General features: G+C 39.5%; 2 protein-coding genes across 4 annotated transcripts in view; one reads left to right on the top strand and one right to left on the bottom strand.

Annotated features, from left to right (window-relative positions):
• Window positions 1-601: 601 nt before the first annotated feature.
• Window positions 602-14,549, bottom strand: LOC120796267. Of its 2 annotated transcripts, XM_040138892.1 has the most exons (6): window positions 13,876-14,498; window positions 8,945-9,054; window positions 8,288-8,414; window positions 7,565-7,690; window positions 3,919-4,495; window positions 603-2,002 (listed from the first exon to the last, which is right to left on the bottom strand). In XM_040138892.1, exons 1-6 carry the CDS (start codon window positions 14,212-14,214, stop codon window positions 1,503-1,505), a joined length of 1,779 nt encoding a protein of 592 aa, XP_039994826.1. In that variant the 5' UTR covers window positions 14,215-14,498; the 3' UTR covers window positions 603-1,502. The 2 variants fall into 2 exon arrangements, with proteins under 2 accessions (XP_039994828.1, XP_039994826.1); XM_040138894.1 differs by lacking the exon at window positions 7,565-7,690 and having other exon boundaries at window positions 602-2,002; window positions 13,876-14,549.
• nvl (nuclear VCP like) overlaps window positions 14,032-14,736 on the top strand; it is a 32,926-nt gene continuing 32,221 nt past the window's right edge. The window contains exon 1 of one of the 2 annotated variants that reach the window (XM_040138891.1): window positions 14,032-14,136. The gene's annotated coding sequence lies outside the window, so the exon portion shown is untranslated. The remainder of the gene's footprint in view (window positions 14,137-14,736) is intronic. The other variant, XM_040138890.1, reaches the window with a different exon arrangement.

Raw genomic sequence — 14,736 nt, 5'->3', positions numbered from 1 at the left:
TGAGAACTGTTGGGTGAAGGTAAACAGTACACCTCTCTGAACAGTGTCTGGGAGGCTGTGATTGCGGCTGCACAAAAAGTTGATTCTGACCAGATCAAGAACCTGACCAACTCCATGAATGGAAGGCTTTTGACTGTTATCGAAAAGAAGGGTGGCTATATTGGTCACTGAGGGTTTTTTTTTTTTTTAGTTCAGAAATGTTTATTCGTACATTTTGAGTTTATTATTTTCACTTTAACAGGTGAAAATAAACAAGTGAGATGGGGAAAATCTTGTTTTTCATTTAGTTGCATAATAATTTTGCACACTAATAGTTGCCTAATAATGGTGTACATATAGATATTCTCTTAAGAAAGCCAAAACTTCACTTTTACTACTTAAATGTTCAGGTTTGAGGGTTTGTTAACACTTTGGATTGACCAAGGGCACTGTAGTTGTACAAAAACAAAATTAATCCCCAAAAATACAACCTGCCTAATAGTGCATACAGTGTGTATATATATATATATATATGTATAGAAGAAGTTTGTCTAGAAAACCTGCTTATAAACTAACATACCAAAAGTGTATTGCTTTGGCATTGGTAACAAAAGTATTGTATAGGCACAACAATCACTGACAGTCTTATATTTTATTAGACTCTTCATGATACATGCAATAACACAATGACAAAGCCCAACTTTTTAGAACAATATTTAAAAGAAGCTAGTCTGTTGTTATTTCATGAACATTTGATGAGATATGGAATGGATATAACAGACAAAATTTAAGGTTACATAGAATGTGCCATTGAAAGTTTACTTTATGAAGAACTACTACCAGAAAGTATTGAGAGAGAGATCACACGCAACAACCCCCACCCAAATCCAGGATTTGAACATTTGACGTTGCAGTTGAAGTAGTTTGCACCCTAAGCAGTAGGCAACCAGGGCACCCCAAATATTGATGTTCTACGTATATACATATCTCGCAAGTTTTCCAAAGTGGACTGACACACCCTTTTCATGAAGAGGTTTCAAATTGTGAAAGTGGTGTAAATGTCACACTTAAAGTTCCCCTTCATTTTAATCCTTTGATCCATGATAGCAAAATGTCTAATAAAGTTAGATCAATACACTGTATCTGTTTTCAGAGACTATTTATCAGGAGAGACTACAGGGCTACCAGTTCGGAGAACCACCTTGGAATACTGTGTAAACGCCATGTAAACAGAAGGTTTGAATGTAACTTAACAGCCAGTTGAAGCCTCTTATCCAAAACTTGTCAATATGCACCCGAAGCAGCTGAGAGATTTTCCTGAGAGCAGGTAGAGCAGATTTCAAACTGGGTCGGCACAAAATTGCAATAGGTTTTTTAAAATCTTGTTCTGCTCTTTCACATCTGTACTTGTGTACTGTTAAATCTTGATTTATAGACTGACTACAGCTTGAATTGCTTCTGGGCTTGCTCATTAGTTTTGTTATTAATAATTTCCGTACATCTAAATGAACCTTGAGAATATGTTATTTCTTGTGATGCTTGACAATAACAAAGCTCTGTGCCAGCTGCTCCTCCTCTCCTTGGCCTGTTCCTGCTCTTTCAGTATCTTCTCCTTCCTGCTGCCCTGTGCTGCCTCCTATTTTACAGCTCTGACAGTCTGCTGCACTGACGGTCAGGGGTGAGGGGTGACACAATGTGGGCTGCTTCTGCTCTTTCATTACTGCAGGATAAGGCTGAGAGGATATGTCGCATCTACTGGTATCATGGCTAAAAGCTGGACCTGTCTCCATTACTGGCTTCCTGGGAATTTTCTCCTCTACCTCTCCCTCTGTGCTTGCCTTTTTTTCTTTCTTCCTCCTCTCTTTATTTGTGTTCTCCTCTCCTCTCTTGTTTTCTCCTTTTGTCTTCACCTCGTCTTTGATCTCCTGGCCCATCCTCACTGCCAGCTCTCTCAGCTCCTGCTCCTCATCCAGAGAGCTAAGAGAAGGAAGTTCTGGTTTGGCCAGCCTCTTGTTTTGTATGCCTGTGAAAATCACATTTATAGTGTGGGGTGTAATTATTTTCAGTACAGCAAGTAACAAAACCTTTGTTTTCCAAGGCAAAAAAACATCAAGACATGAAAGGTATGTTCATCATACAAAGTAAAGAGGCAGAGTTTACTTATAGAAAGTTAGAAAGAGGGCCAGTAATGTAACAACATTATGAAAATTATGGGTGGGCAATAAAACAACACTCTTTACAATTCAACCCAATACGTTTGTCAACCATTAGACATTTAGCCACAGTTTACTCTGTGGTATCTGTCCTTTGAATATCACTGGTTCTAATAGACCATTGTGGAAGGATGAACCTTGGTTGGTCAGGTATTCATAAACTGTTTGTCAATAGATTTTTAAGTTGACTTTTTTATTTCCATCTTTTAAAGTTTTAAAATTACAAAGAGGAAAAGGGCCCGGAACAATAGTTTGGGCACCCTGAATGGTCAGTACTTAGTAACACCCCCTTTGGCAAGTATCACAGCCTGTTTTTCAGTCCTTTGTTTTTTGCCCATTCTTCCTTGTAAGGCTTCTCGTTCTGCAAGATTCTTTGGCCGTCTTACATGCACTGCTCCTTTGAGGTCTTTCCACAGACTAACAGATCTTTATAGATTTTGAGGTGTGTACAGGATCATTATCCTGTTGTAGAAGCCATCCTCTTTTCATCGTCAGCTTTTTTAGATGGTGGGATATTTGCTCCCAGAATTTGCTGGTATTTAACTGAATCCATTCTTCCCTCTACCAGTGAAATGCTCCCCGTACCACTGGCTGCAACACAAGCCCAAAGCATGATCGATTCACTGCCATTAGTCAAACAAGGGTTTCCTCCAAACATAGCTTTGCTCATTGTGTCCAAAAAGTTCTATTTTAACTTCATCAGTCCACAGCGCATTTTTTCCAAAATGCTTCCGGACTTCTGACGCTGAATTTTGTGGTGAGGATTCTTCCATGAAGGTCATATTTGCGCAGGTGTTGCTGCACAGTACAACACTGCACCTCCACTTCAGAGTCTGCTAAATCTTCCTAAAGTTCATTTGTAGTCAAACGGGTTTTGGTTTGCCTCTCTAAAACTTTTATTCTCTCTAAAAGTTTTTTTGGTCTTCCAGACCTCACCTTGACCTCCACCGTTCCTGTTAACTGCCATTTCTTAATTACATTACAAACTGAGTTAAACAGCTACCTGAAAACACTTTGCTATCTTCTTATAGCCTTCCCCTGCTTTGCGGGCATCAATTTTTTTAATTTTCAGAGTGCTTGGCAGCTGCTTAGAGGAGCCCAAGGCTGCTGATTGGGAAAAGGTTTGAGAAGTCAGAGTATTTATAAAGCTTTGAAATTTGCATCACCTGGCCTTTCCTAACAATGATTGGGAACAAGCCAAAGCCCTAACAAGCTAGTTAAGGTCTGAGATAATGGTAAAAGGTATTTGAGAGCCCAAATCTCTTGGGGTGCCCAAACTTTTGTATGGTGCTCCTTTCCTTTTTTCACTCTAAAATTGTACAAAAATAATACACTGATCATGCTTCAATGTATAGCCATAACATTAAAACTGGTAACTGGTTTTAACGTTGTGGCTGATTAGTGTATTTTATGATGTAGTTTAGATACGTATGTAATGTTCTGATTGATGTTTTTCACAGTGGATTTTAGTCTACAAATAAAATGCACTGGGCATGAAAATAATCATGTCCAATATAGCAGTTGGTGAGTGACAGGGAAGATTTATGTATACTTCTGTAGAAATATTATTATATTAGCTTATGACAAAGTCTTCAGAACATCATCACACAGCACCTGCTGTGACCTTGAGTTAAGAAGTGTTTTCATTCTAATAATAGTAATTATAATTATTATGCTGTCACAGTGTGTGTGTGTGTGTGTGTGTGTGTGTGTGTGTGTGTGTTACCTGCTGCAGCCTGCTGCTGCATCGAGGCAGGAGGCCCTGCTGTGAGCTGAGACTCTCCAGACTTCGGGCCCTTCTCTGCTTTGGATCCAGCTCTCAGTGTGATATGAAGGGAAATGGCCTGAGGACCACTGAGCTCATCATCAACTCTGCTTCCATCATTGTTACTGAAGCTGCTGCTAGTTGTGTTTTGTGGGGACATGGACCCACCACTGTTCCTGTCATTACAAACACTACTTCTGCCATTACCACCCAACACTTCATCAGCTTTGCTCCCATCATTTTTACTGCAGATACTTGTAGAAGCAACTTTGGTGCCTTTAATACAGTTTCTTTTGGGGAGCTCAGAAACTTTATTATCATCACTGTAATTTTCAATGGCAGTATGGACAGCTTTGCTGCTGCATCTGCTAGTGTTTGCTTGGTGAGGTTTGTCTGGTACCAGAAGCCGGCCCCTGAAGGACAGGTCAGGGTAGGTTCTCTGCATCTCCATAATGGACTGGTCTGCACTGATAAGGTGACAGTGTCGAGGCTTGGGCTGGGGGGTCACTGCAAGCCTGGTGTCTAAATACAAAGGTACCTGGAGAAATAAAACAGAGATGAATTCAGTGCAGAATGCAGCTGGCTTGTTAAGGCTGGGTATGATAAGGCTCTGTAGTCCGTCATGCCATGCTGTGTTTTGTGTGTGTTGATTATGTATTTTGTCATACATTTGACAGAAAAATGTATAAATTCTTTTTCATTTTAGTAACTTCTAATGATGTCAGCCAGAATGTTGTCCCCCTTGCATACTTTTTATACACCTGCTCATCAGTGGCAGAAATACAGACATACAGTCAGTGGAGCTGCACTAGGGCCTGTGGTCACAGTATTGCAGGTGCTGTACCCCTGACAGTGTGTATGATTGGTCTAATATGTAGTTAGACCAAAGCAGGTTATACTGTATACCCTCAATTCTTATATGATTCCATGCCAACATGTTAAAATTTCTTTATTACACGACTCAAGTCAAGTGGAAATTGTTATGTTTGATTGGTTCGTACCAAAGGTAATGAGAAATAATATATTATTTTCATAGTGTTTGTGTTTTATTATTGTTTTTTCAGCAGTTCAATATGGTTCCATTATAGCATATAATATTATTATAATATTCACAAAGGAATCATACACATCCACATTTCCTTCTACCAAGCATGTGGCACTTTAAGTTTTGCAGGGCCTTGAAAGAATTGAGTTCATCTCATCTACAGTTCTAAGACTCGAAAGCCACCAACTATATATCACAAGGGTGACAAATTGAAGGAAAAACCAACATTAAGTGTCTTAGTAAGGTGTTGGGCCACGATGTGCTGCCAGAGCAGCTTCAATGCACCATGATGATACAAGTCTCCTACATATTCCCTCATTTGGTGTTTTGATGATGGTGGTGGAGAGCATGTTGGTCTAAAATCTCCAATAGGTATTCGATTTAGTTGAGATTTGGTGACTGCAAAGGCCATAGCATATTATTTGCATCATTGTCATACTCATCAAACCATTCAGTGACCCCTTGTGCCCCGTGTGGTGGCAACAGAATTTGCTATGTTTCTCCACTCATTTATTCAGGTTTTTCCTTTAATTTGTCACCCATCTGTATATCTGAAAGCGGTTGGGCCCCCCTTCCTGATGCAATAAGAAATGCCTTTCAATTATTATTGAAATTAATTAGCTTGGAATACAAGCAGGAGAAAGCAAGACCATTCTTAGAGCTCAGGTAGTCAATTATCAGCTTATGAAAATCGTCCATGCCCAAGTCCACACAGGAAATATGTGGAAGGCTGGAGAAGCATTCAATGACACCATCAGCAATTTGGGTGAAACTGGGCAAGAAAGCTGCAGTCCTCATCCACCAGAAAGCAGAGGAGAGAACAGGTGATCAGGACTGGTGATAAGTACAAAGCAAAGCAGACGTTAACAGCAAAGCAGCTGGACAACCTGGGATGGTACAGTAAACTAAGGTGTGAGCTGGACTGATATGTGGCAGATAGCACAGGCCAGGCACAGTTTCCTACAGCTGCAAAGTGTCTGTAGCGCAAGGTTTCTATAGGTGAAGAAATGACCAAGTTCTCACCATCTCTGCAAACATAAACCAGAAGCCAGTTCCCAACAGATATCACCATAACCTCACTCCAGCCAGACACTGAGGTGTGGTTTGCATCCTCTAGAACAGCAGTGTTGGCTAAGGTTATGAACACAAAAAAGAGAAGTATGCACCTCTAGGCAGATTGGAGTAACTTCCCCGTGGAGATGGGATGCAAAGGTTTGTGGGGAAAATCTTTCCGATATTTTTTGACCAAGACTGAATTCTGGAGTCCAAAACCAAGGAAGACCTTGAAATATCTGGGCAAGGCAGCAGAAAAGGAAAGATTCTGGCTGTGGCTCAGAAGAAGGGACAAGCTATAGGGAAAGAAAGGAACCTAGGGCCAGCTGCAGGGGGAGGCAGGGAGATGGTCGCTGCAACACTGGCCCACCACCATGATAATTTCTAGGATAAAAGGACAGGTGAAACACTAGAGAGGGATGGCTCCAGGCTGATGAACTAGGCCAACAGTACTGACAAAGATGCATTAGGTAAGTGTGTCCTGTTATTTTAACATTGTTTTCTTTTCCTGCCACATAGCCTGAAAATCATGAAAGTCTGACAGAAAATCCAAGTTGTCTGTGTTACTGTGTGTTAAAATCCACATACAGATGGGTGAAAAATTATAGGAAAAACCTGAATAAATAAGTGGAGAAACATAGGAAATGCAGTTGCCTCCACAGGGGGCACGAGGGATGGCCTTTGCAGTCTGAGTACCTATGGGTGATTTTTCGACCGACATGTTAGACACCCCTCTCCACCACCATCCTCAAAACACCAAATGAGGGAAAATCTTTTGGAAGAATGGTGTTCCATCCCTCCATTGGAGTTCCAGAGACTTGTAGAATCAAGGACAAGGCGCACTGAATCTGTTCTGGCGGCTCATGGTGGCCCAACACCTTACTAAGACACATTATGTTGGTTTTTCCCTTATTCTGTTATCCCTCTGTACATCTGTATGTTTGTGTGTTTACTTGAAAAAATCTTGCACTGGGGGCCATTATTATTAGCTGATGCCACTGTTTTGTACACACAGATCAGCCAACATAAAACCATTTACCAGTTTTAATGTTGTGGCTAAGTGGTGTATATCTGTATACTTTATCTAAAAAACTGAATGCAAATTATAGTGGGTCCTTGTTTGTGAAATAATGGGGAGTTTAATTTGGTAACTGATGTATGCAATTTTATCAAATTTGAAAACAAGCAATCACATAGAGTGCATTTAGTATCACATGATTGAGCTGCAAAAAATTTTTCTCAAAAGCACTTAAGATGTCACTGATAGCAACTTGAAACATGATCATTTTATTATTTTATTCTATTGTATTATCGTTTCATATCTAAATCATAAACCTGAATCGTAATGGATTATGGAAGATGTTGAAATATCTTTTGAACACAGCATGAAAACACATGGATATCTGATATTTATTTCTCTTTGGTCCCACTGCTTTGCTGTCAGCTCCTTTTGTTTCCTTTTCCCCTCCTTCTCCACTCAGTCAACCAGCCCTCTGCACTCTGTCCTACCTCTTTTCTGTCTGCCTCTTCCTTCCTCTTGTCCTCCTCCTCCTGTTGCCCTATTGTTGTGTTCCTTTCTGTGGGTCCTTCTAGTTTTGTAGGCCCAAATCTCCTCTGGAGAACTTCCAGCCACTCCTGCAGTGTAAGCCATGAAATGAGACCAAGTTACTGGGACTTATGACCATGTCCTATGGCTGCCATTCATTTATATACATGTATCGGGGAGAAAGCAGGGAGATGAAAAGTATAGTATGTTTATATTTCATGGTAATGAGGTCCACTCACTTACACTTGTGCTCAATCATTGTTCAAAGCAAAACGTCATTCAGTATTATGAGCATTAAGTTTAAATGTTTCTTTTTTTCCCACATATTACTTTTCTAAAAGTCAACTTCTGTCATAGCTGGATTCCACTCATCGCAGCCTGGAACTAAATTCCTTAATTTTCTTTTTTTGCATTCATTTATTGATTCTGGTTTGTCTCCACATTATGAGTGTTACTTTCTTTCTTTTCATCCCTTTTCAAGCCGAAAATGCAACAGACAGAAATGCATGGCCTTCGGATCGGACCCATCATAATCATTTTAAAGACACTTTAATTACACAGAAATTCCCGCAGTGACTTTAAATAAAACAGAACTCTATGCAATTGATTGAAGTATAAGTAGCTTGTCTTTGATTAGACTATGATATGGCAAATGTGAAACAAGGTTGGATGATTTTTGATTTTACCTGTGGTCCCAGCTGATCTTTCTCCAGGCTCTCCAGGAGGTGGTAACATTCCACCCTGGCCAGTAGCAGCTCAAAGCCCACCAGTATGGCTCTGTCTGGGGTAGCATCCTCACTGAGTCTGAACTCACTGGAAATTCATCAAACAGTAAAGATGACAACGGATGACACCAAAAATGGACCCAATGCCTTCACAGATGAAAGAAGCTGGGTTGAATCCAGCGTGTTAGTGACTTTCCTGATGTGCTTCAAGATGCACTCCTTCATTTTGTTAGAGCAGCACCAAGCCCCCCAAATTTCCTCCCAGCTCACTGTTGACATTTTTAAAGTCAATGCAGTTTGCAGTTAAGTGTTTACACACATTTCAAAATCAGATGGAGGTTTGTCCCTTACATTTTCACAAACAAATTTAGGAGCAAAGATAAGAAAACACTTGTCTCTTAGGTGCCATTTTCTTGAAATTCTATACCTAGACATTTTAAGTCTAGCTCAATTGATTGAAGGTCAGGCCTATTACACTGTGTACAAGTGGATGTGTATGTATGGTGTATGTTTCTCCATGCATGGAGACACCATAGTAGCTGTAAGAACAGGCCATGTGGTGTGATGTCTACAGTATTAATTGCTAATCCTGTTCTGGTTCTTCTCCTTGTTCTGTACCTTTGTGGGCCGTCAGTGTGGGGCAGGTAGCCAATAGAAGCCAGGACTGACTGAATTGTAGAATTGTTGAGAACTGGCAGAAGACAGTAAACAAATGGACCTGTAAAAGTCTAAAAGAGACAAGGAAACAGAAATACATCTATTACTAAATAAAGAAATTGTAATTTATCAAGGACCTCTTACAGTTGGTCATCAAAGAATTATGCAATGACACTGAATTAATAGTATAGAATTATATAGAGTATAGCATAGGGACATGGGGCTGTTGCTAAATGACCTGTAACACATCTTCGGTCTTTCTGTACTGCAATATCTTCTTCCATATCAGATGACACGAGATGTTATGACTTTTTATTTTTTATTTTCATAGTTATATTTTTTCTGAATCTGAATTAACTTGTATGAGTGTGTGTATACACTTACTGTACCGTGATGATCATATTCTTTATTATTTTTATAATATCTGTGTAATGCTAACCTAAACATACACCATAACTGAACCCTGTCCTTAATTCTGCCTTTTTTCTATATCAAAAACATTTAATGGTCCAACTATCAAAGACGTATGCTCGAGAAAAGCTTCTGCAGTACAGTAAAAACATGAATTAATGATGAAGCCTTGAAAACGGGTCCCACCTGTTACAGGCCTAACTGTTACAAAAATGAATAGGGTTTTATAACACTGTTAGAGATGAATATTCTAAGCTCCTAAATGTTTCATTACCTGCTCACTGTGTCTTCATCTCATTGTCTCATTGTTAAATCACTCTGTTCTTTCAGGTGTTTCCTCTATCTACCACATCCTGCAGAGAAACAGGAACTGGGAAAACGCATAAAACCATCTGGAACCATTGAATTTTCATTACAAAATAAAATAACTTTGTGCAAAAGGAGACTTAATGAAATTCTGGTTTATCATTCTGGAAATTATTTAATTGTTGTTCCCCAAGTTACTGACAATTTGGGAGCATATATCCATTAATATAAAATATATTAAACTATTAAGATCTATATACAGTTAGGTCATAAGTATTTGGACAGTGACACAGTTTTTGTAATTTTGCCTCTGTACACCACCACAATGGATTTGAAACAAAGCCATCAAGGTGTGATTGATATGTAGACTTTAAGATTTAATTCAAGGGGTTTAATAAAAATATTCCATTTACTGTTTATTTTTGTCTGGATCGCAACAGTGAGGCTAGCCCTATAAATGCGAATGTACATGAGTGAGTGAGTGACTGAGTGATAAAGTTACACCATTAGTTGGCCAGCCAATTGTTGGAGTTTCCCCTTCGGCTGTTGCTCTTTCATAATGAATTGGTGCAACAGTTTTTCTATTGTATCATCAGGGGGTGAGTTTACAGGCAGTGCTGCCAACTTAGCAGCTTTGTCGATGAATTTACCATCTTTTTAAACCCCTTTAGTGGCTTTTCTTCACAAAAGCACTTAGCTACAAGTCTAGCAACTTTTTAGATAAACCATAGCTACTTTCCATAGAAGGGAAACACCCTTCTAGCATTAGGTCAAGCTTTCGAAAGGTGTCTCATTAAATTTACCAGACGGCAGCTGCATAGACGTGGATGACATGCTAACGTCCTCTCAGAATGATCATTTATAAGTAAATATAGCCAAAATCACAGCACAGCCATTGTATTAAACTTATGTGTATGGTAATTTTTTATACAACGGGGTTATCAAATCAGGTTTTTAGCTGTGAAGAGCAGCAGCTTGGAAATGGCTTGGAAGTGACTGCTCATTAACATGTAGTCTTAATGGGCCGTGTTTCAGGCACTATTTCATACTTGCACTGTTGTCTGACACAGAAACAGAAAAACGTAAATGAAAATAGCTTTATTGGGAATTTAGCTGTATTAAATTATTCTCTGTCCTCACATATACAGTAAGAGAGAAGCAAACAGATAAAGGGCAGTCCAGCGATGTAGAAGGTTTAGACTTAGTGTTGTTATACATAGTCCCTCATTTGTAGAGGCTCAAGAGTAACTCCAAAATTGACTGACAATCAGTTGAGTTGCCAGGTGTGGCCTGTTCCCTCATTATTTAATGACAAATTAAGCAGATAAAAAGTCTAGAGTTGATTCCAAGTGTTGAATTTGCATTTGGTAGCTGTTCATGGGAACACTAAATATGCGGTCCAAAGAGGTGTCAATACAAATGAAGGAGGCCATCATTAGGCTGATTGGACTTTGCCAGAAAATATCTAAAAAAAAAAAGCCTGTCCAGTTCTGGAACAAGATTCTTTAGACAGATGAAATCTAGATTAACTTGTACCAGAAGTCAAGTCAAGCCAAGTCAGTCACCTGACCTCAACCCAACTGATCATGCATTTCACATACTGAAGACATAACTGAGGGCAGAAACACCCACGAACAAGCAGTAACTGAAGGCAGCTGCAGTAAAGACCTGGCAAAACATCTCAAGGGAGGAAACCCAGCATTATGTGATGTCCATGGGTTCTAGACTTCAGGCAGTCATTGGCTGCAAAGGATTTTAGACAAGTATTAAAAATAATCCTTATATTTATAATAATGTTAGTTTGTTCAATTACTTTTGAGCCTCTGAAAATGAGGGAATACGTATAAAACAAATGTTCCCAGGAACAGCTACCAAATGCAAATTCAACACTGGGAAACAACTCTAGAACTTTTATCTGCTTAATTTGTCTTGAAATAATGAGGGCACAGGCCACACCTGGCCATGAAAGTAATTGGCAGTCATCTGTCCAATTACTTTTGAGCCTCTGAAAATGAGGGACTATCTATAAAAATGGCTGAAATTCCTAAATACTACACTTCAATCACATCTTTGATAGCGTTGTTTCAAATCCATTGTAGTGGTGTACAGAGGCAAATTTATGAAAATTGTGTCACTGTCCAAAGACTTAAACAGCTTTTCACCTGATGCCACTGACGAGTTAGAATTTCTCTCTGACCAACAGTTTGGTCCATGACAATGCAAGCATTACCATAAGGCCTAAGAATCCTTCACATGTATACCAGTTTTATCTAAACCGAAAGGGCATATTGCTGTTGACATTGATGACAGCAATATGCTCTTTAGGTTTAGATAAACCTAAAGGGCATATTGCTGTTAACATTGAGTATATTTTTTCACCCCAGTGAAAAATCCCTTAATACTTCTGTCACTCTATAAAGACTTCTGTAGAGCCACCCTCAGGACAAACATTTCCATGTGTATATGCATCTCAAAATGTAATGATTACTGATTATGATTAAATTAATAGTATCGGGATCCAAGAGGATCCCTGTTCATTTTGGTTTTCAGATGACCTCTCGTTAAGCACCATCCTTAGGTTGAGTTACCAGCCTGGTGAGCATAATTTCTACCACTACCATTTTTTAATACAAAATGAAGTCTTGGATGTATGGTAATGGGTTCTAATTTAACCCTTGTGGTAAAAATGTCAACTTTGATACAATTTATCGGATAATAATAGGTTGATTATCAGTGACCTTTGAGATTCAATGTGAGACTGGATTACCAACTGGCTCTAGGTGGAAATATGCACCTTTAAAGCACAGTATCACCTGACATGATAAGGGCATTTTGGGTGGGTCCTGCTTTACCAACTGTTCTTCAGTTCTTGAAGACTTGTTTCTAAATCTATCTTGGATAACTTTATCATTTAATTGATGCTCTATTTACATGTTGCACATTCCTGAGTTTATCTGTCATTAATCAAATTACCACTGGCAAAACCGTGGGCCAGGTTTCCTAGTGTAGAAAAGTTGTACCTGCTGCACAGCGAGAGGGAGGGATATGGGATTAATGAGGAGCTCATTTTCGCTCCTGAGCCCCCTAGCAAGTTAATCCGGACATGATTTCAACCTTCTCTGTGGGGCCACCAGTATTGTGACAGCAGGGCTGTAGTGGAGGCTAAAAGCATGAAAACACACAGCTTTGTTTTGCTTTGCTGCTTTATAGTTTTAGTTAGTTTGTAACTCCACACAGCTCAATAACCTGTAGTCCCTCAACAATAAATTGATAATCCATGACCACTTTGAGTACTGCTTGATGAACTGTTTTTACAACGGAGGATTTTTATATTTCCAGAGAGTGAATGAAGGGATGGGAGGAGCGGAGACAGAAGAAAGGGAGACATTTAGAATGCAACAGTGGAAACATGGAGAAAGTAAGAAGGTGCAACTGATTTAAGATTAAAACAAAAAGATGAAGGAGGAAAAGAGACAGAAACTGATTCAGAACCAGCCTGAGAGTGAGGTGATAGAGAGACATGTGGCTAAAAACTCTGAGTGGCAGAGAAACAGTTTGCTTATGATTTTTTAAGACATTATGTAAATTCAGCCAGACTGAAAGCCGTCATAAATTGATTGACAGATAAAATACAGTGGATTAACAATACAGCAACTTTATTCATTTATTATTTCCTGATGCTGTGTAAGGGCTGTTTACCTTTAGTAATGTTTGTAGACAGCAGACAGTTTCACTTCTGATCAGCTGAGAAACACAAAATGCTGACTTTACCAAGCATTCTGTGTGTTGTGACTTTACCATAACTGACATTTACTATACCCCATCTATAAGTCAAACTGTTCTCTTATTTAAGTTTACAAATAAATTCACAACGTTCAGTTTTATTTTTCTGCTATATTCCAAACACTGATCTATTTTGAGAACCAGTTTGATTCAAGACTGTTTTTGAGATAGAGACCGACAGCTCCATCTTTCCATCACTGCGGCCCTTGTGGCCCCCTGATAAAGTAGCTGAGGTAAGGTAGGGTTTTTATAAAATTTGACCCAGAGGAGCACACATCTTTTGAACTCCAGTCAGGAGGTCATTAACGTTACCTGGTGGGTGGGAGTGGCTAGAAGAAAGAAAGACAGACAGACAGACAGAAAGAGAGAAAGATATAAAGAAAGAGTGCCACCTTAAGTGTCCTGAATTCCTTTTTCCAGGGTTGAAGGAACAGATTGATGCAGAGAGTTTCCAACAGCTCGGTGGCTTTAATGAAGGCACACAGGTGTTTCCTGCAGTCTGTGCTAAGGGGTTCGCGGTCCTCGCCCACAACCTGGTAGAATGGGAACACGGTAAAAGTGTCGCCGGGTTCGGTATCCCTCAGCAAATACCGAGCCGCTTTCTTCAGCAGCCGGGCATCGCGGCACGGCCGGACCTCCGTATACGACTGAAGGTAACAGTTTACATAATCCTCATAAAGGTCCTGGCGGGAAACCTCCGCCTGTTCGCCTGCACCGAAACCGTCCTTCATGACCGTCACACCGACTCACACACACAGACATACACACACACACACACAGCTAATCTCTGGCAAACTATAATGAGGAAGTACAGCTGTTAAACAACCTGAAAAGGAAGTGAAAGTGAGAGGAGCTCTGCTTCTACTTATCTGTTGTGTCTCGACCCTCCGCAGAATGTGTACAAATATGAGCCTTTAAACGTTTTCTTAAACATCAGAAATTCGTTCAGGAAACATGACATTAAAAACACCAGTTACAAGAAATATAACAAAAAAAGTAAAATAAACTTTATACAGTATAACAAGTATTATCAACTATGTTTCAAGTGCATCAGAACAAAACTGTACCACTGCACCTAAATTACATTATGCTGTAAAGTTACAGTGTCGCAGTGTAACAGCACAGTGCGTGTTCTTTTAGATTGTTTTTCCTGATTTTTCAAACATTTTAGGAACTTGTAGAAGACTTGTCAGGAATTGTGTTAAACAAGGTGAAGAAAGATGCTGAAATATTTCCTCATTAGAAACCAAATG

The sequence above is a fragment of the Xiphias gladius genome, chromosome 11 (assembly GCF_016859285.1).
Source record: "Xiphias gladius isolate SHS-SW01 ecotype Sanya breed wild chromosome 11, ASM1685928v1, whole genome shotgun sequence".
Lineage (NCBI taxonomy): Eukaryota > Metazoa > Chordata > Actinopteri > Istiophoriformes > Xiphiidae > Xiphias > Xiphias gladius.
This window is presented reverse-complemented; position numbering and strand designations above follow the sequence as displayed.

Bases quoted from the DNA above. Each gene is read 5' to 3' on its own strand.
- LOC120796267 (XM_040138892.1), bottom strand. From the start codon at position 14,214: ATGAAGGACGGTTTCGGTGCAGGCGAACAGGCGGAGGTTTCCCGCCAG. The intron at 7,691-8,287 runs GTAAAATCAAAA...CTTACACTGCAG, and splicing joins AAGATCAGCTGGGACCACAG to GAGTGGCTGGAAGTTCTCCA. The intron at 2,003-3,918 runs GTAACACACACA...TGATTTTCACAG, and splicing joins GCAGCAGCAGGCTGCAGCAG to GCATACAAAACAAGAGGCTG.